The sequence below is a fragment of the Pseudorca crassidens genome, chromosome 3 (assembly GCF_039906515.1).
Source record: "Pseudorca crassidens isolate mPseCra1 chromosome 3, mPseCra1.hap1, whole genome shotgun sequence".
NCBI classification, from domain to species: Eukaryota; Metazoa; Chordata; class Mammalia; order Artiodactyla; family Delphinidae; genus Pseudorca; species Pseudorca crassidens.
In genome coordinates this window covers 110365185-110389995 of record NC_090298.1, presented here as the reverse complement: position 1 = coordinate 110389995, position 24811 = coordinate 110365185, and the positions used below count along the sequence as shown (strand labels likewise).

The 24811-nt window shown below is 36.8% G+C and overlaps 1 protein-coding gene across 3 annotated transcripts in view; it reads left to right on the top strand.

Moving 5' to 3' along the window:
- Positions 1-24811, top strand: part of AFF4 (ALF transcription elongation factor 4) — an 87832-nt gene that overhangs the window by 48810 nt on the left and 14211 nt on the right. For all 3 annotated transcript variants that reach the window (XM_067731725.1, XM_067731723.1, XM_067731724.1), the window contains 11 exons: positions 8959-8995; positions 10686-10734; positions 12983-13037; positions 13488-13525; positions 13972-14134; positions 14741-15658; positions 17713-17801; positions 18411-18651; positions 22524-22618; positions 23231-23294; positions 23408-23544. In XM_067731725.1, coding sequence (XP_067587826.1) covers positions 8959-8995; positions 10686-10734; positions 12983-13037; positions 13488-13525; positions 13972-14134; positions 14741-15658; positions 17713-17801; positions 18411-18651; positions 22524-22618; positions 23231-23294; positions 23408-23544 — 1886 coding nt within the window. The remainder of the gene's footprint in view (positions 1-8958; positions 8996-10685; positions 10735-12982; positions 13038-13487; positions 13526-13971; positions 14135-14740; positions 15659-17712; positions 17802-18410; positions 18652-22523; positions 22619-23230; positions 23295-23407; positions 23545-24811) is intronic.

The following is a 24811-nucleotide window of genomic DNA, read 5'->3' as shown; positions in this document are numbered from 1 at the left end:
TTCATCTCTGTAAACCTGGTATGTTTATGTGTTTTATCAAACAGATACTAAGTTCTTACTATGTTTCAGATACTAAATTTGACAATGTATTTTTTAAAAATTTTATTTATTTACAGTATTTTTGGTCACGCCATAGGGCTAGTAGGATCTTATTTCCCATACCAGGGACTGAACCTGAGCCCTCTGCAGTGAGAGCGTGGAGTCCTAACCACTTGGACGACCAGGGAATTCCCGAGAATGTATTTTTTATTGCAATGCTTTTTCTTTTTTTCCAGCTTTAAAAAAATTTTTTTTTAATTTTATTGAAGTATAATTGATTTACAATGTTGTGTTAATTTCTGCTGTATAGCAGTGATTCAGTTACACAAACATATACATTCTTTTTCATATTCTTTTCCATTATGGTTTATCATGGGATATTGAATATAGTTCCCTGTGCTGTACAGTAGGACCTTGTTGTTTATCCATTCTGTATATAATAGTTTGCATCTGCTAATCCCAAACTCCCAATCCATCCCTCTCCCACCCCCTCCTCCTTGGCAACCACAAGGCTGTTCTTCATGTCTGTGAGTCTGTTTCTGTTTCATAGGTAAGTTCATTTTTGTCATATTTTAGATTCCATATACAAGTGATATCATATGGTACTTGACAGTGTATTCTTTTTTAAAAAAATATTTATTTATTTATTTGGCTACATTGGGTCTAAGCTGTGGCACGTGGGATCTTCGTAGCGGCATGTGGAATCTTTCATTGTGGTGTGTGGGCTCTTTGTTGTGTCATGGAGGCTTCTCTCTAGTTGTGGCTTACGGACTCTAGAGTGCAAGGGCTCAGTAGTTGTGGCACGCAGGCTTAGTTGCTCCGCAGCATGTGGGATCTTAGTTCCCCAACCTGGGATCGAACCTGCGTCCCCTGCAGTGGAAGGCAGATTTTTAACCACTGGACCACCAGCACATCCCTGACAATGTATTCTTTATTGGTGACACTTCTAGTTAGAAAGGTGAGGGCAAAAGAACGATTGCAGTGGGCTCAAAAAGTATTGGAGGCAATGATTATATAAATGGAGATTTTCTTTTGAGGCATTGTCTGTAAAAGGGAGCAGAGAAATGTGGTGGTGCCAAAAGGGTATGGTGATATTATCAGGGGGGCATTTTTTATAAGATGAGGACATTTTATCGTATTTATATGCTGATGAAAATGATTTTGTAAAAAAGGAAAAACAAGTGATACATGGGAAAGAGAGAAGGTAACCTTAGGAAATCTCCACAAGAGGGATTGACATTCATGCCCAAGTAGAGAAGATTGGCCTTAGAATAGAGCACAATTAGGTCATTCTTTTTCACAGGAGGGAAAGCAGAGTGAATGGGTGTAGTTAGAGATAGGTAGGTAGATTTTCCAGTGATAGTTTCAAGCAAACTAAAGCTTTTGACTGCCTTTACTCATATTCACTGTATGTTCTGAACAATCCCTGGCAGTGTTCTAGGTGCTGTACACGCAGCACTGAACCATTTAGATGGCGTCAATGTGTAGAATAGTTCCTAGCACATAATAGCTATTCAGTAAATGTTTATTGACTGAATTTGGGTATATATACTCAGGTAACTATGTTTAGATTTTTGATATTTATTAAACAGCTCAGTTAGCTGCTTAATGATTATTGCTTTGGTTGGGTTGCTTTTACAGGGTTTTGCTCTTTTATAGCTTGTCTCATGCTCTGAATTTTCAGTGAATACAGCTTCACATATAATATAGCTTAAAGCTTTATATGAAGCTTTAATAGGTATTTATTCTCCTTGTGCACTGACCGTATGGACTAAGTCTAATGAGCGGACAGAGAAGGGACAAAGTTTTGATACTCAGGGAATTTGGAGACGGCATCCTAGAGAAGATGACAACAACCGGGATTAGAGCGGGAAGTGCAGGAGTGCCAGAAGCACATGGGAAGAAGAGGACCACAACAGAGAAGATTTCCTACCCATTAACAGATCTGAAAGAGCAGTTCACAGTCATGGGTGAGAATTTGAGTTTAAGAACATACTTGGAGAGCTAGTTTATTAGTGAATCACTATCATTTGCTTAACCATTCTTTATCTGTGCCATTTAAAAGCAACACAACAACAACAAAAAAATCCAGTCTGTTCCATGTTGTTCTCCAGCTACTCCTCCACTTTAGAGTTAATCTTATTAAAGAGTGGTTCATATTTGCTGTCTATATACTTTCCTCCATTTAATCCTCAGTGCAAGCTGATCTTGCTTTCACTCTCAGTGTCTCACCAAAAACATTAAGATCACCAGGGGCCCATTTTGGCAACTCCAATTAATGTTTTTCATTTTTTATCTTCATTGAGCTTCTCATGAGTATTGAATGTTGTTTAACCTATTTCTTCCTTGTCTCCCACTATACACTGCTCATCTAGATTTACTTTGTTTCTTCAGTTGCTCATTTTTCTCTTCTGTCTCTCCCTCTACCATTAAAAGTAAGTTTTCCGGGCATTGTGTTGAGTACTATAAGAGAATTCAAAAGAAGAAATGTGTTCTGCCAATGTGTCAAGCATTTGGTTGTGGAAATGAAGTAATACAAAAGAAAGAAAAAAGAATTACATGTTAGTGTTTAATTGGATGCACAGTTAAACATGAGGAGAAGTCATTTTTCTCCCAACCAAAAAGCAAAGAGAAAAATAAGCATGGTTCTCTTCTGCTGTTCCATATCTTAGTGAAGCTAGAAAACCTTATAGGAGTTATGTTTGGCACTTTGCTCTTCATCACACCTCATAGACTGTCACCAAGTCCTAATGATTTTAACTCCTTTAATGCATTTCAATTTCATTCATTTTTCTCCATCTTTATTGTTACCGCTGTGGTAAGTCAGTGGTCTCCAGAGTGGAAAACATATACCCCAGTGTTGTGTGCATTAGAGAATGGGGGATGGGGGTGAAAAGTTTATTCTTATTTTTTAGTTCTAAAAATCCCAATTTATTTGCTTTTTAATTTTAAAAGAAAAATCAAATACGTACATTTTGCTGTCTCTTGATCCAAATGGCAGATGGTCACATTTTATGTCTGGTATGTGAGGTATCCCAAGAGAAGTTTAGGTCTTTTCAATATGGAAAATTGATAGAGTTGTTTTCATTCATTTGTTCTTCCTAGCTGTGTCATATTGCAGTTTTAAGTGTGCTTGGTTAAGATGATTTACAGATTGTATTAACTGGTTTTAATTCAACTAATCTTCACTAATGCACAGATGGCTTAAAAGACCTACCTGCAGTGAAACTACTGGATGAAAGTAACACTAAAATGCATTTCTGACCAAACAAGAAAGTGGCAGAGTTGAGATTGTCCTTCTCCTGTTATGAGCTCTTCATCTGCCACTACAAAGTAGAAACAAAGATGCCATAAGCAGAAAAAATGCATGTTTATCATTAACCTTGCCTTTAGTGTATATAGCAAGTGCCTTGAGATAGTAACTGATGAAACTGAAAGCATCATAATTTGTACTTAGTGATATTTTGAATTATGTGGTATTCAGTTCAGTCGTTATACGTAGATCAGGCCTAATAAAATTTTATTAAAAACTTCTTTTGATGTTTCTCCCAGTGTTCTATAATCTTTGTTTAAAAACTCAGTCTTTTTACTCCAATGAAAATGACTGAAATCCACTACAGAGAGAACACAGAGAAAACATACTAAAATGCGTTCTTTTGTCAGGAAACACTATTGAAACAGGCTTAGAAAGCAAAGCTAAAGATTCAAGAAACAAATATTAGAATAAATCATGCAGTGTACAAAGTTAGCTATATATAGATTGATGAAAGTGCAGGTGCTTCTGGTAGTTTAAGATATTGTTAGATTCTTTTTTAGTTATAAAATACTTGAAAAGCAATTTTTTGTGTGTATACCACTCAAAGAAAGATATAACAGAAGTTAAATCCTAAAGTATAAATAATTTTTCTTCCTCCTTCCTTCATGGAGAACCTGTGTGGCACTCCCAGATACCTTTTATACTAATGCAGAAGTTCACTGATTATTTGTTTAATGACATAAGAAGTTAGCTCACTTATAAAAAAAAAAAAAGAAAAGAATTCATCGAAAGGCAGTGCTTAATCCATAATGATTCTGAAGAATATCTGGCTCTGACCTAATCGCCCAAACCACTACAATGTTAGTATTTTAAAATAATCACATCAAAAATAAATGTAGTCTCTGTACCTCTCTATCTTGAATTATATAAACGCATAATTCAAGCTAAAAAAACCATGAATTAGACATCCCCTTCCCTTCCTTTCTCTCCCTCCCTCTTCTCTCCTTCCTCCCTCCCTCACTCCTTTCTCCCTCTCCCCTCTTCCCTCTCACTCTTTCACACACAAGTCCCAAATACATTAGATCTTTTCATAACATATTTAAAATAATAATAAATTAAACCCTCTTCTTAGAATAAAAGTGATGTCTTAATGAGTGAAAAAGTGACTGCTTCAAGCTAGGAAAACAGGATTTAAAAAATAATGTCATTACTATGTATTTTTTATTGTTGACAGAAACTATGACGATTGTCATATGTGCAAACTTTAAAGACTTAGAAACAGAATTTTCTAACTTCAGTGGGTTTTGAACCTATTTCCTAAAAATATTAAACCACAACCTTTTATTTTCTTGAAAACCTGTTTTGTATCATTGAACATTGGAAATCTATTAGCTCAATTTCAACAGAAACCTTTGCATAATTAAGGTATAAATTGAAATTTTGATATCGTGATTTAGTAAGTATAGCACTTCCATTTGTATAGCTGTGTCTTTGTGATGTCCAATGAAACCAAATATCAAGCCAGTTTTGGTGTCAGACCTTTGAAGCACTATATATTTTGTGTGTGTGTAAGAAAAGTGTTGTTGTCATTGATAAATATAATTTTTAAATTACTCTAGAATATTATCTGAGCCCTTTAAAATTTCAGTATTTTGGTTTTACATAATATATACTAGTTAAATAACAATGCATACAGTATACGTATTTGGGAGATACAAATGCAAAAATTTCTTAGTGGTGGGAGGTACATGATCAAAAAAGCTTGGAGACCAGTTTGTTTAAGCTGTTGTCATCTCCTATTTGTACCACTGCAGTTATCTCCTAACAAATATCTTTACTTCCATTCTAGATTTCTCAAAGCTGTTCTCTACTTAATAGCCAAGGTAATCATCACAATATGCAGATGTGCTTGTATAATTCTTCTGCTTAGTAAATTGCACACACACACAAATCTTTAATATGGTCTATAAAGTCTATAAACTATGTGATCTAGCCTCTCTGGTCCTGAGTCTAGTTTCTTAACCCTCTTCCTTCTGTACTTTTTCCTCCCATGGGCTGCCTTTAAGTTCTTTATACTAGCTGTGCTTCTGTTCTTTCTTGCCTTTACACATGCTTTTCTCTCTACCCTAAACACTTAACCTTTCCCTTCGTTTCCCAGTTTACTTCCTACATAACCGTCAAATTTCATATTGAACAGTACCTACTCAGGGAAGCCTTTGTTCATTTTCCCAATCAGGGGTGTGTGTGTGTGTGTTTGTGCGTGTATGTATGTATCTGTATGTGTCTGTTTCGCGTGCACACACACACACAATTGTAAGCTCTTTTATAATGCTGTGTAAGCATTTGCCCTTCATTGTACTTAACACAATTGCTATTTTACCGTGATTTGCATGAGTAGTTGCAAAGATATTCATTGACATTAAGCTCCATGAGGACAAGGCCCATGTTAGTTTTTGCTTAATTCTGTTTTTCCAGTACTTAGATATGTGAGTGAATGTTTTATCAAGGAGTTTGGGTTTCATCCCTAGGAAAAACAAAGAGCCATTGGAGGCTCTGAAAAATAGGAGTAATTATGACAAATACTAAGACTTGGGCTTTAGAAAGGTCAACTAGAGGCTATAGCTGAGTGAAGGAGAGAGAGACTAGAGCCAGGAAAATCCATTAGTTGGCCATCGTAGATGAAGAGAGGTGAGGACCTAAAGTCTTTGCAGCGTAGATGGAGAGGAGAAGGTGTTGCATGTAGTAGATGGTCTGGAGACAGAATCCAGTAGCATTGGTAACTAGCTGACTGATTATTGTCAGAGCTGAGGGGACGGAGTCAGAGATTACTTAAAAGCTTGGGCTATTAAACTTTTAGGCCATTTACTAGGTAAATGAGTATAAGACAATTAGCCTTTCAAGGGGGGTGGAGAATTCTCTTCATTTTTAATAAGATTCACAGGAGTGACCTCTTGGCCACTGCTGTATTTAAAGAGTGTTTTAGAATAGCTTTATTGAGATATAATTCACATATCATGCAAATTATCCATTCAGAGTATACAATTAAATGGTTTTGATTATATTTATAGACATATGCAACCATTACAACAGTCAATTTTAGAACATTTTGGAAAATCCGTGGTGGTCCAGTGGTTAGGACTCTGTGCTTTCACTGCCAAGGGTCTGGGTTCAGTTCCTGGTCGGGGAACTAAGATCCCACAAGCCACATGGCACAGCCAAAACTAAACAAACAAACAAACAAATAAATAATTTTTTAGAACATTATCACCTCAAAAGGAAACTCCCTACTGTTTAGCTATCAACCTTTTCCCCTCTGTTCCCCTCCCAGTGCTACCCAACTACTAATCTGTTCTCTATAGATTTCCCTTTTCTGGACATTTCATGTAAATGGAATCATATCATATATGGTCTTTTGCAACTGGATTCTTTCACTTGGCATAATGTTCAAGGTTCTTCCAAGTTGTAGCATGTATCAGTTCCTTCATTATTTTTTATGGCCAAATAATATTCCATTGTATAGATGTATATCATTTTGTTTCTGAATTCATCAGCTGATGGACATTTGGGTTGTTTTGAGCTTTTTGTTTTGTTTTGTTCTGAGCTTTTGCCTACTATGAATAATACTTCTGTAAACCTTTGTATGCAAGTTTTTGTGTGGACATATGTTTTTGTTTCACTCGGTTATACACCTGGGGGCAGAATTGCTGGGTCATATGGTAACTCTATGTTTAATCATATGAGGTACTGCCAGAATGTTTTCCAAAGCAGCTAGCCGCACCATTTTGTATTTCCCATTAGGCTTTCAATTCCTCCACATTCTTGTCAACACTTGTGATTATCTGTCTTTTTGATTCTAGTCATCCTAGTAAGTGTGAAGTGGTTATCTCATTGTGGGTTTGATTTGTATTTCCCCCCAGTGACAAATGATGTTGAACATCTTTTCATGTGCTTTCTGGCCGTTTGTATATCTTTTTTGGAGAAATATATAGTCAGATCCTTTGCCCCCTTTATCATTGGTTTACTTGACTTTTATCATTGAGTTGTAAGAGCTCTTTATATATTGTAGATACCAGTCTCTTATCAGATATATGATTTGCAAATATTTTCTCCCAATTTGTGTGTTGTCTTTTCACTTTTTTTTCTTAGAATATTTTTGTTTTTATTGGCATTATTATTATTTTATGGTAGTGTCTTTTCACTTTCTTGATGGTGTCCTTTGAAGTACAAAAGTGCTTAATATTGTTTTTGGGGTTTTTTTGCGGTATGCGGGCCTCTCACAGCTGTGGCCTCTCCCGTTGCAGAGCACAGGCTCTGGACGCACAGACTCAGCGGCCATGGCTCACAGGCCCAGCCGCTCCGTGGCACGTGGGGTCCATCCGGACCGGGGCACGAACCCGCGTCCCCTGCATCGGCAGGCGGACTCTCAACCACTGTGCCACCAGAGAAGCCCAAAAGTTCTTAATATTGATGAAATCCAATTTACCTGTTCGTTTCTTTTGTGTCTTGTGCTTTTGGTGTCATGTAAGAATTCTTTGCCAAATCCAAGGTCATTAAGATTTGGGCACTACATTTTCTTCTAAGAGTTTTGTAGTTTTATCTCTTATCTCTTACATTTAGGTCTTTGATCCATTTCAAGTTAATTTTTTTTAATATTGTCTGTGGTAAGCATCCGACTTCATTCTTTTGCATATGGCTGTTCACTTGTCCCAGAACCTTTTGTTGAAAAGAGAATTCTTTCCCTGTTGGATGGTCTTCACACCCTTGTTGAAAATCAGTTGACAATTGATGTAGGTTTACAGTTTTTTTTAACACCAAAACTATATTTTAGCTTAGATACTGTTAGGATTTCTCTTTCACAGATAATTCTGTCATTAAAGGAAGATTGTGCTTATTTTTAAGTAAGCTGTTACAGATGTTAGGGATATTTGTATAATCTTAGTACTACATTGTGTACCACAGACTTCACCTAGAAAAATGCACAATTTGCACTTGTGAAACAGCTGTTCTGATCTTGAAAGTTGAGTTTGGAAAGTCATGTTTCTTTCACAGACAGTGACGTTTTGGTTTTCTTTTCTTTTTGGCTTTCTTTTTACGGATGCTTCCTGAATGCCAGGCACTGTGCTAGTAGGGCTTACAAAGAAGTATATAAAACGAGTATGGAAAATCTCTTCCTCAGTTTGCTAATTGTAAGATATTGGGAGCAGGGAGAGGAAGTAAAATGACATGGGAATAACATAGTAGGAGTTGCTAGTTCATAAAAGTGGTATATTTTGAGTCTATATAGTTTGTACAGCTATTTTCACTCTAGTATATGGTTATTAGTATTACTTTTTTAAAAATAATATTTTCTTAAGACCAAGAATTAAATTAGGATATGAGTACCATGGATGCTGCTGAATAGAAATGAATGATAAAGACTTACATAGCTTGATGCTTTTTGTATTAAGCTCTGGGAAACTCTGTTATTGACCACAAAATTGCTGAGGCTGATCAGATGGAATCATTAAATTCTTTTGGTGTTTTTTTCTTTTATGCATTCTTAGGAACTCAACAGGATCTTTCATTGAATTAGCTGGAATTGAATAGTTTAATTTGAAGCATTTTTCTCTAATGAACCTTTTTCTCTTAATGTCACTATACAATTTTATGTCCCTTTTTCTTAGGAGTCTCAGCAGTCCAATTTTGGCCCTGGAGAACAAAGTGAGTATTTCTTTTCCTCTTGGTTTTCAAATTAAGCTGTTTGTTGCACATTCATTTCTCATGGTCACATCATGTATTTCTTTAATAGTTCTTTTGTATGTCTTATCCCAGTTTTTAAAATTTTTTTGGCCACACCGCATGGCATGTAGGATCTTAGTTCCCCGACCAGGGATTGAACCTGCATCCCCTGAAGTGGGAGCGAGGAGTCTTAATCACTGGACCACCAGGGAAGTCCCTTATCCCAGTGTTTATCTGATGATCAGTAATGGATTGAACTGAATCTTGGCTTGAAAGATGAAGAATTAAAGATCATTGGAGATCAAAATTAACTGTTTTTACTAAGTATTTGAACTAATAGTTCAGAGTTCATGAATTCAATTTGATGGGCACCTCATAACCCCAAGAGCCATACTTCTGTCTTTCCATCTCCTTCATGAAGATACTGGGTTCTATTATGGTAAAACTCCAGGCAAGAAGGAGTCATTGTAGCTTACCATGGCTCTTCTCTTCCCATATCTATATTTATCTATTCTTCCTGGGTGTTTTTGGCTGGGAAGAAAGTCTCCTGTCTGCTACACAACTCCCCTCCACCTCCACTCTCTTGGCCTCTCAAAAGAACTTGAGGGGAAGATAGCCTTGGGGAATTCAAGTGTGATTCAAAGAGTTGATGGCTGCGTGAATTGGTAATGGTAAGGTCAGGAACCTTGCAAATGTTTGGGCTTCACCATATAGCTCTTTAACAAAACAAATGTTCTTTTGCCAAGAGCAATAACTTTTCAGGTAGATTTACTCTGGTAATAAGCTATTTTGGGAGATTAATATGTGGAGCATTTTAATCCTTAGTTGTCTTTAGTGATCTTAAAGCAGAGACAAAACTAGAAGAATATCCATTTTAAGGTTAACAAACTTTTTATGTATCTGTTTCTTCGTTCTGCCTTAAAGCTGCAGTTACAGGAAAAAAAGGACCCAACATTGTTGATATACAGCAAATAGCTAGCTGTAGGCCAGAAAGTTTACATTTTCTCTTAAAATCTTCTAAGAATGTCTCATCCTTACTTCTCCCCTTCCCCCATTCTCTCTCCCCAAAGCTCCCTATTGGCACCCGGGCTCATAAGCTTCACCTACTCTTTATTACCTGTATATTTCACTTAATTTATTTTAGAACTGTTTTTACATCAGTATAAAGCTCTAGTTCATTATTTTTAAAAAGCAAAATTGTATTATATTGTTGAAAGTATTGTAATTTGTTTATCTAGTCCCCTGTAGATGGACATTGGTTTCCAGTTTTTGCTGTTGCAAATCATACTATAATAAATTGTGTGTGTGTGTCTGTGTGTGTCCGCGTGTCTGTGTGTTTATGTATTCCTCTAGATATACCTGTAAGGTAAATTCCTTTCCTTATAATTGCTAGGTCAGTGGATATGTGCATTTACAGTATTGGTAAGATAATATTATCAGATTGCTCTCCAGAAAGATTGTATGAGTTTAGAGCCCTACCAATGACATAGGAACATGCCTATTTCCACCAGTATTTCATATTATCGCATTTTAAGGTGTTAACCAAATTGATGGATGAAGAATTTTATCCCAATTTTATGATTTATATTTCTTTGAGGTTATATTGATAGATATTTAAAAATATAAATAGCCATACTATAGTTGCTGATTTCTGCATTCCTTTTTGTTCCAGAAAGATATAATCCTTCTTCTAAAACTTCCAATGGGCACCAGTCTAAATCGTAAGTTTATGGCTTAGTAAGTTTAATGTTTGTCTTTTTTTGCTAAAAGTCTAACTGTAGTCTCGATATTTAGAACAACACTTAGAAATATGTACTTAATCTTTTAAGGCAGCGGTAGGCAAACTTTTATATAAAGGGCCAGATAGTGAAATAGTTTAGGCTTTAGGGGCCAAATGGTTTCTGTCTCAACTACTCAATTCTGCAGTTGTAGCATGAAAGCAGCCATAGACTATGGGTGTGGCTATGTTCCCATAAAACTTTCTTTACAAAATAGGTCTAGATTTCGCTTGTGGATCATAGATTGCCTACCCCTGATCTTCGATTGCGATTACACTTTTTTCTCATCTTTCAGAAGTGTGTGTGTGTTTGTGTGTGTTGATAGCTTGTTTTTAATTTTAAAAAAAACATGAAAAAGTATAGGATTCTTCTTAGTATGCCCTCCATTTGACCACTAAGTGTAGAATATTAAAGCAACATAGTTCATACTGTATAAGTTTTCCTGCTTTTATTTTGTAGGTAGACCTAGGAATATATTGGCTTGACCAAAAAGTTCATTCGGGTTTTTCTATAACATCTTACGAAAAACCCGAATTAACTTTTTGGCCATCCCAATAAATCAAAATACGATAGGGTTGTATATTGGATGATAATAAATTCCAAGCTTAAAGAATGAACTAACTACTGAATTCCTGAGACCACAATTTAACCCAATGATTAAAACAAAATTCTAAAGAAACTGGCCACAGTGCTAGCTTTATACCATAACCACAGTGTATACTGATAACCTCAGCCTCTTCAGCTAAACATAGTGGGAGCTGAGAATGAAAATATATGAATGCAAGGAGATTAGCCTCACTGCTGAAGAATTCAAATTATGTAAATTCCTATTTATCATGTTTATTCATGGGCAGAAAACTGATGGGAGCTTACCATGTATGTGCATATCACTTTGGTTGCTGACAGAACAAAAGCATGAAGGACCTTGAGCGGTCTGGTAAAAGCTTTGACATATTCACATGTGTAAACAGGTTCACTGAGCTGCCATTATTAAAGCATAAGGGCTGAGAGAATTCAGAGTAAGTACATTTCTTTACAGGAAATCAGTCATAAAGATGCACTAAGCCCTTGTCCAAAAGAAAAAATTCTTTCTCTCTGTCCCACTTAATTGGTCATCCTTAGAACACTTTTCCTAATTCTGTAAGCATGTGGTTACTTTGTTTCAAGGTGATCTTTTATGTGGTACTCTGAATTTGGGATCAGATTTAGAAACTCAGGTTAAGCTTTGAGCGGGGAGTATAAGTAGTTGTTGGAGTGAAAGAAGATTTCCTTTCCGCTGATTGGAGACTGTCATGAAATTTTAAGAAGAAAGGTAAATGGAGCTAGTGGTAATGAGAAATTAAACATTTTCTAGTTGTAGTTCTCCCTAAGCTTTGTATTAATTTTTCCTTTCTTGTAAAAAGGCAAGGAGTGTTTTGTGGTTCATTACTAAGTTTTTAATTTTGGTCTTATGGCCTTAAGGAAAATTTAAATCTGTAATTTTACTTTCAAAAACTAATTCCAGAAACTATCAACTTATAGTATTTATTTGTGGTTTTTTTGATCAAGGAAGATTTGGAGACTGGAGTTTATTTTTAATTTATACATGGTTATTTCTCTTGTATAACCAAGGTTCTTACCCAAAATTGTTACATCTGCAAGGATCAGTCGTCTTTCATAGCAAGGCATTTATGAACTAGAACTTTGTGTGTTCTGGTTTTCACAATCACCCAAGTGTACATCTCTCTTCATGAAACATTGGGGACAGTGAAAGAGAATTGCTGATGCTTTCATTTTATCTTCCTTCCTTTTAGGAGTTATATTTCTCTAGTGGACTGTTGGGTATGCATATGGTCATTTGTTTTAATAATGGAAGAGTTTGTGTGTATGCAATTGGAGAAAAGTAGAGATAACAGAAGTGAGTATAAGAGTTTGTGGAAGGTAGCTTTTGTTTAATTAGAAAAGAAAGATGAATATTGTACTTATGGAAAAGTGAGCTTCCAAAACTGTTAAATTCCACCTTTCTTAATTTTTTACTCTAGATGTGCACCAGACCAGATAGAGTAAGACTTACTTGTTGTTTTCTTTATTTTTCAAGTAAATCTTTGGCTACCACAGTGATTATTCCTAGAATTATTGGTAGATATTTAATACTCTGGTATGCCATGATGAAGTTCCAAAAATAATAATTCTTTCTGCGTTTTCCTTTTAGTATGTTAAAAGATGACTTAAAACTAAGCAGCAGTGAAGACAGTGATGGGGAACAGGTGTGTCTACTACTATATAATTTTGCCAGTTTCATACAGTGTTTTCATTGTAGTTTATAAGAATTATAATTGAATAATACATTTATGATTCAGTTATTTAAAATAAGTTCCTTCCTGCTGTCTGACACTAGAATGTTATAGTTTTCCGCTTTGTCTTTAAACCTCCATTTTTTTCTTATTTAAAAAAACTGGCTTTTCCTTAATACTTATCATATATCAGAATATACTCATGAAGCATGAGATTGTTGACAAGAACTATTAACACAGCTTTTAATCTTATCCTGGCAATTATTCTTTAGGTAAAAACAGTATTTTTGTAAGTGTTAAGTGACCATTGATGCATACATTAGAGAAGCCAGTTTTTCTATTAAGATTTCAGATATTGTTCACATCAAGCAGATAGAGTACTATTTATTCATTCACAGATTTCCTCTCATGTTTTAATTTTAGGATTGTGATAAGACAATGCCAAGGAGTACACCTGGAAGGTAGGCATCCTTTTATTTCTTGTTTTATTTAGACTGGAAGGGTCAGTCTGATAACAGTGTAGTGATAGAGTAATTGAATATACTTATAAAAGTAAATACTATCGATTATAAAGTAAATATTATCTATTGTGATGACGGTTTTACAACTCTGTAAATTAACTAAAAATCATTGGATTGTATACTTAAAATGGGTGAATTTTATGGTGTGTAATTTATACCACAGTAAAACTGTTTTTTAAAGGTAAGTACTAATGGCTGAGCCGCATTTCAGATATTTTTAAGGAAGTATTTATTTCATTTATAATGAAGTTTTAGATTCATAGAATTATAAGAGCTTAACAAATAGTAAACATTTTAAATAAAGTTCATTGTCAGATTTGAATGCTTACCTGTTGTCCCTCTAAAAAAAAAAACTTTTGGTCGTTTATATGTTTTATCTCTTTTAGTAACTCTGAACCTTCACACCATAATAGTGAAGGGGCAGATAACTCCAGGGATGATTCTAGCAGCCACAGTGGATCTGAAAGCAGCTCTGGATCTGACTCAGAGAGTGAAAGTAGTTCCAGTGACAGTGAGGCAAATGAGCCATCCCAGAGTGCATCTCCTGAGGTGAGAGGGGGGCAAGGGGGTGCCTTCCATAGGCCCTCGGAAGGCCCCTGGTGATGGCCAGTAAACACTAGTTTCAAATATAAAAATGAAGGAAAGAAGATTACATATTCTGACAAAAAGAAACTGAACTGTGTATCTTGGAGGAAATTTAGATACTTCAGTGTCCTTGTTATGTGAACATATTTGGTCTAGAATAGGGACTATTTGCAGTCATATTTTAGGTCACTAAAATATTGGATTTATTTACTTTGGGTTTTATTTTTGTTTCAACCTGGTAATGTTATTTAGTTATGGTGGAAAAAAGTCTTAAATAGTATAATTTCACTATAGGTTGATAAAATGTTGTTAAAAATCTCTGTGGTACCTACATCATTTGTTTACTTTCTGGAATTAAATGTACTGTATGGTCATTTGGATTCCTGACAGGGATATTCAGTAATTAAATGCTATATATAACATTAAGCCTTTTGCTTTGGTTCAGTCAGAACAATGAAAAACAAATGCCTTTGTGGCATTAGGCATTATGTTTTTCCCTCTTCCTCGAGATTTTAAAGGAAGGAGAAAGTTTCAGTACTGAAAAAGCATACTTCTTTCTCTGTTTTTCAGCCTGAACCACCACCCACAAACAAATGGCAACTTGATAATTGGCTGAATAAAGTGAACCCACATAAAGTGTCACCAGCTTCTTCTGTGGACAGTAATATCCCATCATCTCAAGGCTATAAAAAGGAAGGCCGAGAACAGGGCACAGGGAATAGCTATACTGATCCAGGTGGTCCTAAAGAAACAAGTTCTGCTACTCCTGGACGAGACTCCAAAACTGTCCAAAAGGGATCAGAGAGTGGGCGTGGGAGGCAGAAGTCTCCTGCACAGAGTGACAGCACAGCACAGAGGAGAACTGTAGGCAAAAAACAACCCAAAAAGACTGAGAAGGCAGCTGCTGAAGAGCCCCGCGGAGGCCTGAAGATAGAGAGTGAAACTCCTGTAGACATGGCTACCAGCATGCCCTCCAGCAGACACAAAGCAGCTACCAAAGGCTCAAGGAAACCCAATATAAAAAAGGAGTCCAAATCTTCCCCTCGACCTTCAGCAGAGAAAAAGAAATACAAGTCAACAAGTAAATCTTCCCAGAAATCAAGGGAAATCATAGAAACAGATACCTCATCCTCAGATTCGGATGAAAGCGAGAGCCTTCCTCCTTCCTCACAAACTCCTAAGTACCCTGAGAGTAATAGGACTCCCGTTAAGCCCTCCTCAGTGGAGGAAGAAGATAGCTTTTTTCGGCAACGAATGTTCTCTCCTATGGAAGAGAAGGAACTTCTTTCACCCCTCAGTGAGCCTGATGACAGGTATCCACTTATTGTGAAGATTGACCTGAATCTCTTGACTAGAATACCAGGAAAGCCTTACAAAGAAACAGAGACACCCAAGGGGGAAAAGAAAAATGTTCCAGAAAAGCACACAAGAGAGGCTCAGAAACAAGCCTCAGAAAAAGTTTCCAACAAAGGCAAAAGGAAACATAAGGTTTGTAAAGGGTTTTTGTTGTTGTTGTTGTTTTTTGAACATCAGCATCTAAAATGCAATGGAAATCTCAGTGAGCCAAAAAATAGCTAGTTGAGTCAGCTATGAGGGAAAATAGAGATGAGCCTAAAGCCCCAATGAAGCTCCAGACATAAGAGACTCTTGAAGACCATTCTGCCTCTGCCTGTCTCCTTTAGTAAAGAATTATAGTTTCTAATCAAATAAGAAATGAGCCAGTGCTTCTGTTCATGATGTGTGCTGGCCAGTATAGAGGCGAGAGTGAAGCAGAGATTGCAAACTGGCCTTCACAACATTCTTTAAATTTTGGTTTTCAATGTCTTTAGTTGGGATTATTTACTCTTCAGGTTGTCACAGTCCCTAACACTTTTTTCTCTCTTAACACCCAGACCAAGTCACACTTTTTTTTTTTTTTTTTTTTGCGGTACGCGGGCCTCGCAGTGTTGTGGCCTCTCCCGTTGCGGAGCACAGGCTCCGGACGCGCAGGCCCAGCGGCCATGGCTCACGGACCCAGCCGCTCCGCGGCATGTGGGATCTTCCCGGACCGGGGCACGAACCCGTGTCCCCTGCATCGGCAGGCGGACTCTCAACCACTACGCCACCAGGGAAGCCCCCTCACAGGTTTTTTATATCAATACCTATAAGTCAAATTTTGATTTTATAAAATGTATGTATATCACCAGGAAACTGGGTGATGATCCCGCATCTTGCGGGATCTTAGTTCCCTGACCAGGGATCAAACCTGGGCCCCGGCAGTAAAAGCACCGAGTCCTAACCACTAGACCGCCAGGGAATTCCCAGTGATGATTTTTGAGATTTGCTGCTTTGGTAAAATTAAGTGTCAGGGGCAGTTCCTGAAGATACAGCAGATAGTACTGAGAAGAGACTCAGCCAAGGATAATGAAGAATGTGGATTCCTTTTTCGCATGTTTTCACATGTCCAACTTTAATCATTTGTGTATGGGAACAAATTCTTTTGTTATGGCAGAAAGTTTGCAATATTCATGCCCTGATATTTAAGTCAATAGGAAATCTTAAATGCATCAAGCAAGTATCTTGGGGATTATAGACAGGCCCATAGGTTTTGTTTCAGCAAAAACGTTTTTCAAAAATCTTTAGGCTTGGCTATAAGCAAAAAGATGGACAGTAACAAGTATTGGTGAAGATATGGAGAACTGCAGTGCTGGTGGGAATGTAAAATGATGTAGCCACTTTGGAACATAGTTTAGCAATTCCTCACAAAGTAAATATGTAGTATTACCTTATGACCCAGCAATTGCACTCATAGGTGTATACCCAAGAACAGTGAAAACATGTCCATACAAAAACCTGTACTTGAAAAGTAGAAACAACTCAGTTGATGAATAGATAAATAAAATGTGGTATATCCATACCACCATATATTCAGCCATAAAAAGAAATAAAGTACTGACAAATCTTACAACGTAGATGATCCTTAAAAATATTATGCTAAGTGAAGGGAGCCAGACACAAAGGCCACACATATTGTATGATTACACTTTTTGAAATGTGTAGAATAGGCAAATCCATAAAGACAAAATGTGTAAATTAGTGATTGCCAGATCTGGGGGTGGAGCGAATGGGGAGTGAGTGCCAATGGAGAACAGGGTGCTTTTCGAGATAATGAAAATATTCTAAAATTGATTGTGGTGATAGTTGTACAACTTTGTGAATATGCTAAAAGCCATTGAATTGTGTACTTTTAAAGGGAATTTTATGGTATGTGAATTATATCTGAATTATAATCTCATCCCCAGCCCTCCCCAAATCATTAGGCTGAAAAGATGCCACTAAAAGGCTATTGCAGCATTTCAGCTCTTCTCATCTAAAATAGGAGGCTCCTTCTCAGACTTAAAACCGAATTTATTGAACATCGTTCAAATGAATTCTTTCACTTCACATTTATCTTCTTTCTGAAGTTTATCAGAGATAAACTGTTTGAGGGTAACTAGTACTGGAAACTGAAATTTGATGAATAGAAATCAAACCTAGCTGCTTTTTTTCTATTTTTCATGCAGAATGAAGATGATAACAGAGCCAATGAGAGCAAGAAACCCAAAACGGAAGACAAGAATTCGGCAGGCCACAAGCCATCCAGCAACAAAGAGTACGTTTGCAAAACATGTTACATGTGTGTCAATCTGTTATTTGCTATTGGGTACTTTCTAACATGCTCTTAGACTGTTCCTTTTAGTAAGTGTATGTCATACACATCTATACACAGTCATATACCAAATAGTGGGAGGTTTTGCTTTTAGCTAATTGGGATGAAAAGCAATTAAGATTCAGTCACATCTTCCTCTCTCCTTTTTTTAGTGGAATAGGAGGTATTTATAGGATAAGAATTAAAGTAAAGCTTTACCACTTTCAGGCTCGGTGACAAACTTAGGTATAACTTGCAGGAGACTTACGAGCATTAATATCATCATTCACCATTCATCTTTTCGTTAATTTATTCAACCACTATTTATTGAATACTTGTGTGGCAGGCCAAGGTTTAGGCACTGGGTATACAACCATGATGGGGGGAAACACCAGACAAAATGTCTGCCCTCATGAAATTTACAGTTTTATTTTGTTTTGCAGAAATCATGTGTTCTAGTAATCAAATAGGGAAAAACAAATTTGTCTTGAAAGCAGGCAAAGTCAAGTGGAAAAAATCCATCACTCCTGTATGACCGTGTGGAGAAATGAGGGCATTTGTTTGGTTTGGCAGGTCATCTAAACAGAGTGCTGCTAAAGAAAAAGATTTGTTGCCTTCTCCTGTTGGGCCTGTTCCTTCAAAAGATCCAAAAACAGAGCATGGTTCTCGGAAGAGGACTATTAGTCAGTCTTCTTCCTTAAAGTCAAGTAATAACAGCAACAAGGAAAATAGCAGCAGCAGCAAAAACAGTTCCTCCACATCAAAGCAGAAGAGGACTGAAGGGAAGACTTCCAGTAGCTCTAAGGAGGTCAAGGTAAGGCATTGGGGGCTTGAGCCTTTTGAAAAAAAATCTCCTTGCCATGTGACTTCTCCAAGGTGACACTGTGCTTTGAAAATTTCGTAAACATCTTAATTTTGTAGACCTGTGCATTTTTACTCTCAAAATGTCATAATCTTGTTAATAAACTTGTGCAGTGGTCTGAGACCATGAAAGGAATGAAGTCATCTGGCCATATGCATATTGGTTAGGGTAGAAACCCATAATTGGAAAAGTTGGTTATGGAAAAACAGTTGATTATGATCAAATTTGTAAATAGCTCCAGTTGTTCTGATTGGGTTCTTATCTATGGTTTTAAATGGACTTTGGATTTTTTAGAATTAGATTTTACAAGCAAGTTATACTACTTATAAAGTGATAAAGCAACCATTTGGTTTCATGAAGAAGAAAAAATTTCTTTAGCTGAGCTACCACTGGAATTATTTCTAGAGTATGATCATAATGTGGGGGAATACTGTTAATGTTTGTGGGTATGTAATTAGATCAAAGAAGCTTTTTCAAGGCTATACTTTAGGCTCTCACCCTGAATTTGTTTACCAGGTTATTTGTATTGCTTTCTAAAGTGTTCTGATCAGGAGCAAACTACCTGACAAAATTAAGAAAATACCTAGATTTTTAAGTATATAATTTACTGAATTATTTGTGACTTAAATAAACAGAGACTTAAGAGTTGAAAAAAATTGACTGTTAAAGGCAGTTAGTTGTGCTTATTAAATGTGGTAATTAAATATTTCAAATTTTGAGGTAATTTAAATGGTGAACATCTCAATTGAGATATACAGAAGATGTTTTCTCCTGCTGGACCCTCTTCCATAGTAGTTTAGAGAGTTAGTCCTAGTGCCCTCGAGGAACCTGTCCTCTTGGCCTCTTTCACTGTCCCAGTTCTCTGTCTACCTCCTGACTGGCTCTTTCTCCATTTCCCATCCTGGAACTGTAGGATTTCAGGCCTGTGTGCTTCTTTCTTTAAATCTCTTCTCCCTCTCTCTGTCTCTGTCTCTCTCTGTCTCTGTCTCTCTCTCTCTCTCTGTCTCTCGCTTTCAATGCACTCATTAAGTGAGCTCACCTGCTCATTTGGCTTCTGTTAGCTCATAGGTAACACTCTCTGTGTCTCTTCCTTATTGGTTTGTCAGGTTCTTGAAAGCAGGGATTTGTATCTCACATGTTTTGTGTTTTATCCAGTGTTTAACTTACTGGATAATGAGGAAACATTTGGATCAAATGTAGTTATTTGGTTCTTTGTTGTTATCAACAAAATATAAAATGTATTGGCCCTGACCCCTTTGATTTCAAGATCTTATGGCACTTAACAGTTGTTAAAATTGTTAATGTTAGTCTTGGCAGTTTCCAGTTTAGGCAATTATGTATGGGTTTATTAAAGAAAATTCTATAATTAACTTAGAAAATACGCTCTTTCTCATGTCAACTAAAGAAAAATTAGATAACGTGAAAAACCAAAATTACATATAATTTTTATTTTGTTTTTCTAGATATTTGCTCATATCAAATTTTTGAAATATGCTGGCATAAATTTTGTTCATTATAGTCTCTTATGTTTTTATCTATAATATTGCTACTTATGATCCTTTTTTTTTTTTTTTTTTTTTGCGGTACGTGGGCCTCTCACTGTTGTGGCCTCTCCCATTGCGGAGCACAGGCTCCGGACGTGCAGGCTGAGCAGCCATGGCTCACGGGCCCAGCTGCTCCGCGGCATGTGGGATCTTCCCGGACCGGGGCACGAACCCATGTCCCCTGCATTGGCAGGCAGACTCTCAACCACTGCGCCACCAGGGAAGCCCATGATTCTCTTTTATTTTTAGCATTAGTTTTCTGTGCCATGTTTCTCTTTTCCTTGATCAGTCTCATCAGAGGCTTATCACTTTTACTTGTCTTTTCAAAAAACAACCTTTCTTTGTCTTTATTCTCTGTAGTTTATTTTTGTTTTCTGTTTCATTAACTTACATGCTTTATAATTTCCTTTTAATTTCTTTTTGTTTTGCTGCTCTGTTTATTAACTTTTAAAGATGGATACCTAGCTCAAGTTTTTTAAAATTAATTTTCAGTCCTTTTTCTCTAATATTCTAATATAAGCAGTTAGACTATATATTTTCCTCTAAATACTGCTTTAGCTTAATCTTCAAGATATGGTATATAATATTTTTATAATTCAGTTTAAAATGTTTTTTAATTTCCTTTCTGATTTCATCTTTGATCCAAGACTTATTTAAACGTGTGTTACTCACTTTCCAAACATAGAGATTTTTCTAGTTGTCTTTTGGTTAGTACTTCTACCTTAGTTGCAATGGGGCTGGAAAGTGATCTGTGTGTAGCAGTCTTTTGATATTTGTTAAGAGTTGCTTTATAAAAGAGCATAGTATACGGTAGATTTTTGTAATGTTCTATATTTGTTTGAAAAGACTGTGTCTTCCACATGAATTGGGGACAGGGAGCTATATAATTCAATTAGATTAATCATGTTTTCACACCTATATGCTGACTGATATTTTGTCAGTTTGTCCTGTTGTCCACTGAGAGAAGTTCTTCTCGTTTTTTTTTAATTGAGATATAGTTGATATATAACATTATATTAGTTTCAGGTGTACAACATAATGATTACATATATGTATATATTGCAAAACAATCACTGCAGTAAGTCTAGTTAGCATCTCTTACCACACATAGTAATTTCTTTTTTTATTTTCAGAAACTTCAGTTTTCCATCAATAAACTTAAACTTAGGCATTTGTAGATCTGTTTATAAAACACAGAGGGAAAGCTGTCCAAGTAATGTTAGATTGCAACAGTATTTAGGAAGCAATTTCATAAACATGCAGACTGTGTAAAGAGCTTAGCATTTTCTCAAATCTCAGGGCTTTTATTTTCATTCTTGAAGGAAACTGTAATGGGTGGAACTGAAGGACTCTTTTACAAGAAAAGAAAAAAAAATGGTTACATGGTTTTTTAAAAATAGATTTTAAGCAGAAGTAATAAAATATGTATTATTGTGTCATAGGGCTGGATGGGGAAGCAGTTGGGAGGACAGGGTCATAGCCATTGCATAGAGGTCTGTGTTGATAGGAGACAGGATGGACATGTTGATAGAAGGCAGAATAAAATTTAAGAAAGTGTCCAGGCTCCTTTTTTGGCTGCGGTGGGTCTTTGTTGCAGCACTCGGGGTCAGTAGTTGCGGTATGTGGGATCTTAGTTCCCTGACCAGGGATCAAACCCGGGCCCCCTGCATTGGGAGCATGAAGTCTTAGCCACTGGACCCAGGGGGAGTCCCTGTCCAGGCTTTTGAAATCTGACAGATCTGGACTTAAAGCCGAGTTTCCAGGAATACTGCTTAAAGCTGTTTGAACTTGGACAAGTTACTCAGCCTCCTTGAGACTAATTTTTATTCTATCCTAATAGCAGTACATATTTCATAGGGTTGTTGAAGGATTAATGATTGTGCTAAGTACTTGGTTAACTGAGTGCCTAGTAAGTAGGAGGCACATAGTAGATGTTAGATATTATTGTTGTTTTCATCGACCAGTTATTACCAGTAAATTTTGTTTTAAGTAGTACTGCTATATTGATAATAGTTTTGTGTCTTCCTTATGTTTTTACAAGTGCCAGGGTCAGTGCCTGGCACATAGTAGACCCCTGATATTATAAAGAATATTTTTGGTTATATAAAATGGGCTTATTCCATAAAAAGGACATTTACATTCTGAAATTTTAATATTTTATAACAAGGAAATTAATTACCAAAGGCAATGGAATTTTGTTTGCTTTTTAACCACTGGCTCAAATACTTTTAATTTTAATCTCACAATTTTCAACATAGTTATATATATTTTTTTGGTCAGGAAAAGGCTCCAAATAGCTCTTCTAACTGTCCTCCATCTACACCAACTCCTGATGCTTCTAAGCCTCGGAGAACGAAGCTTGCCTTTGATGACAGGTGAGATAAATATGAATTTTTATGCATTCAAGAAATCATTCCAGTCAGCATATAAAAAACTCATTTTAATTTCTGTCAGTGACCAGAAGAATTGATTGAGTTGTGATCAAAGAATATTCAGATTTTAATTTGAAAGGCACCTACTAGTCCAAGTATTGCTCCTTTACCTTATTAACCCATGATTCTCATGGGCAATGTGAATAATGTACCTTCCAGTAGAATCTTACTGCTGCTGACTTTACTGTTTAAAATAAGGGCTTTCTTAAATAAGTAAGAGCAATGTTGCTTTTTTTCCCTTCATTTTGATAAAAGGTTATGTTTCCTACCCACATTTTGTTTACTCTCAATCTTTCAAACAACTTGGGTAAGTTAGCAGTTAATACTAGGGAGTTTGATTTCTGTTTTCCTAGTAGAAAATTTGCCAAGTTGGCCAAAATGATTTATGCTCTTAACCCAATTTAAACATTCATCAGAAAAAACTGAATTGAATGTTTAGTAATAGTTCATTTTCTTTACTTGAGGACATGAAAACTGAGGAATATTAGAGACTAAAGTGAACTAGTATCATGAAAATATTTACCATTTTACTTTTAATAAAAATTTACATTGCAGAAATTATTCAGCAGACCATTATTTACAAGAAGCAAAAAAGCTAAAGCACAATGCAGATGCATTGGTATGTAAATATTCTCCTCACATTTATATATTTAATCAAATTAACTTAAATCTTCATTTGTTCTCATAGTACATCAGTGCGGCTCTCATTTACCTTTATTCTCCTTTCTTCAGTCTGATAGGTTTGAGAAAGCTGTATACTATCTTGATGCTGTGGTATCTTTCATTGAATGTGGGAATGCATTAGAGAAAAATGCTCAGGAATCCAAATCCCCATTCCTTATGTATTCAGAGACAGTGGAGCTCATCAAGTAAGTGGGAAGACTTGCCACATCACTGGCAATAACATTTCTCTGGTCCTTCTAGGAAAAGACTAATATAGTTATATACAGTAAAGCTACAGAGGATCCTTAGTCCTTTATTGTCCTTGGATAAGGAGAACTAGACCCTTCAGTGCAGCAGTCTCCAACCTTTTTGGCACCAAGGACTGGTTTCGTGGAAGACAATTTTTCCACGGACTGGGGGTGGGAGATGGTTTTGGGATGATTCAAGCGCATTACATTATAGTGCACTTTATTTCTATTATTATTACATTGTAATATATAATGAAATTATTATGGAACTCATCATAATGCAGAATCAGTGGGAGCCCTGAGCTTGTTTTCCTGCAACTAGATGGTCCCATCTGGGGGTGATGGGAGACAGTCACACCCAAAGTGTGTTGCTTATGTCCCATCTACTCTGTAAGATGCAGCTTAATTGTCACTTGCCACTCACTGATAGGGTTTTATTTTGTTTATTTTTATTTTTTATTTTTTAAATGATTTTATCTATTTATTTTTGGCTGATTGGGTCTTTGTTGCTGCATGTGGGCTTTCTCTAGTTGTGGTGAGCGGGGGCTACTCTTATTTATTTATTTATGGCTGTGTTGGGTCTTCATTTCTGTGCAAGGGCTTTCTCTAGTTGCGGCAAGTGGGGGCCACTCTTCATTGCAGTGCGCGGGCCTCTCACTATCGCGGCCTCTCTCGTTGCGGAGCACAGGCTCCAGACGCGCAGGCTCAGTAATTGTGGCTCACGAGCCTAGTTATTCCGCGACACGTGGGATCTTCCCAGACCAGGGCTCGAACCCGTGTCCCCTGCATTGACAAGCAGATTTTCAACCACTGCGCCACCAGGGAAGCCCTACCGATAGGGTTTTTTTTTTTTTTTTTTTTTTTTTTTTTTTTTTTTTTTTTTTTTTTTTTTTTTTTGCTGTACGCGGGCCTCTCACTGTTGCGGCCTCTCCCGTTGCGGAGCACAGGTTCCGGACGTGCAGGCTCGGCGGCCATGGCTCACGGGCCCAGCCGCTCCGTGGCATGTGGGATCTTCCCGGACCGGGGCACGAACCCGTGTCCCCTGCATCGGCAGGCGGACTCTCAACCACTGCGCCACCAGGGAAGCCCCCGATAGGGTTTTGATATGAGTCTGCAAGCAATTGATTTATTATGGTCTCGGTGCAGTCAAACCTCTCTGCTAATGATGATCTGTATTTGCAGCCACTCCCCAGAGCCAGCATCACTGCCTCAGCTCCACCTCAGA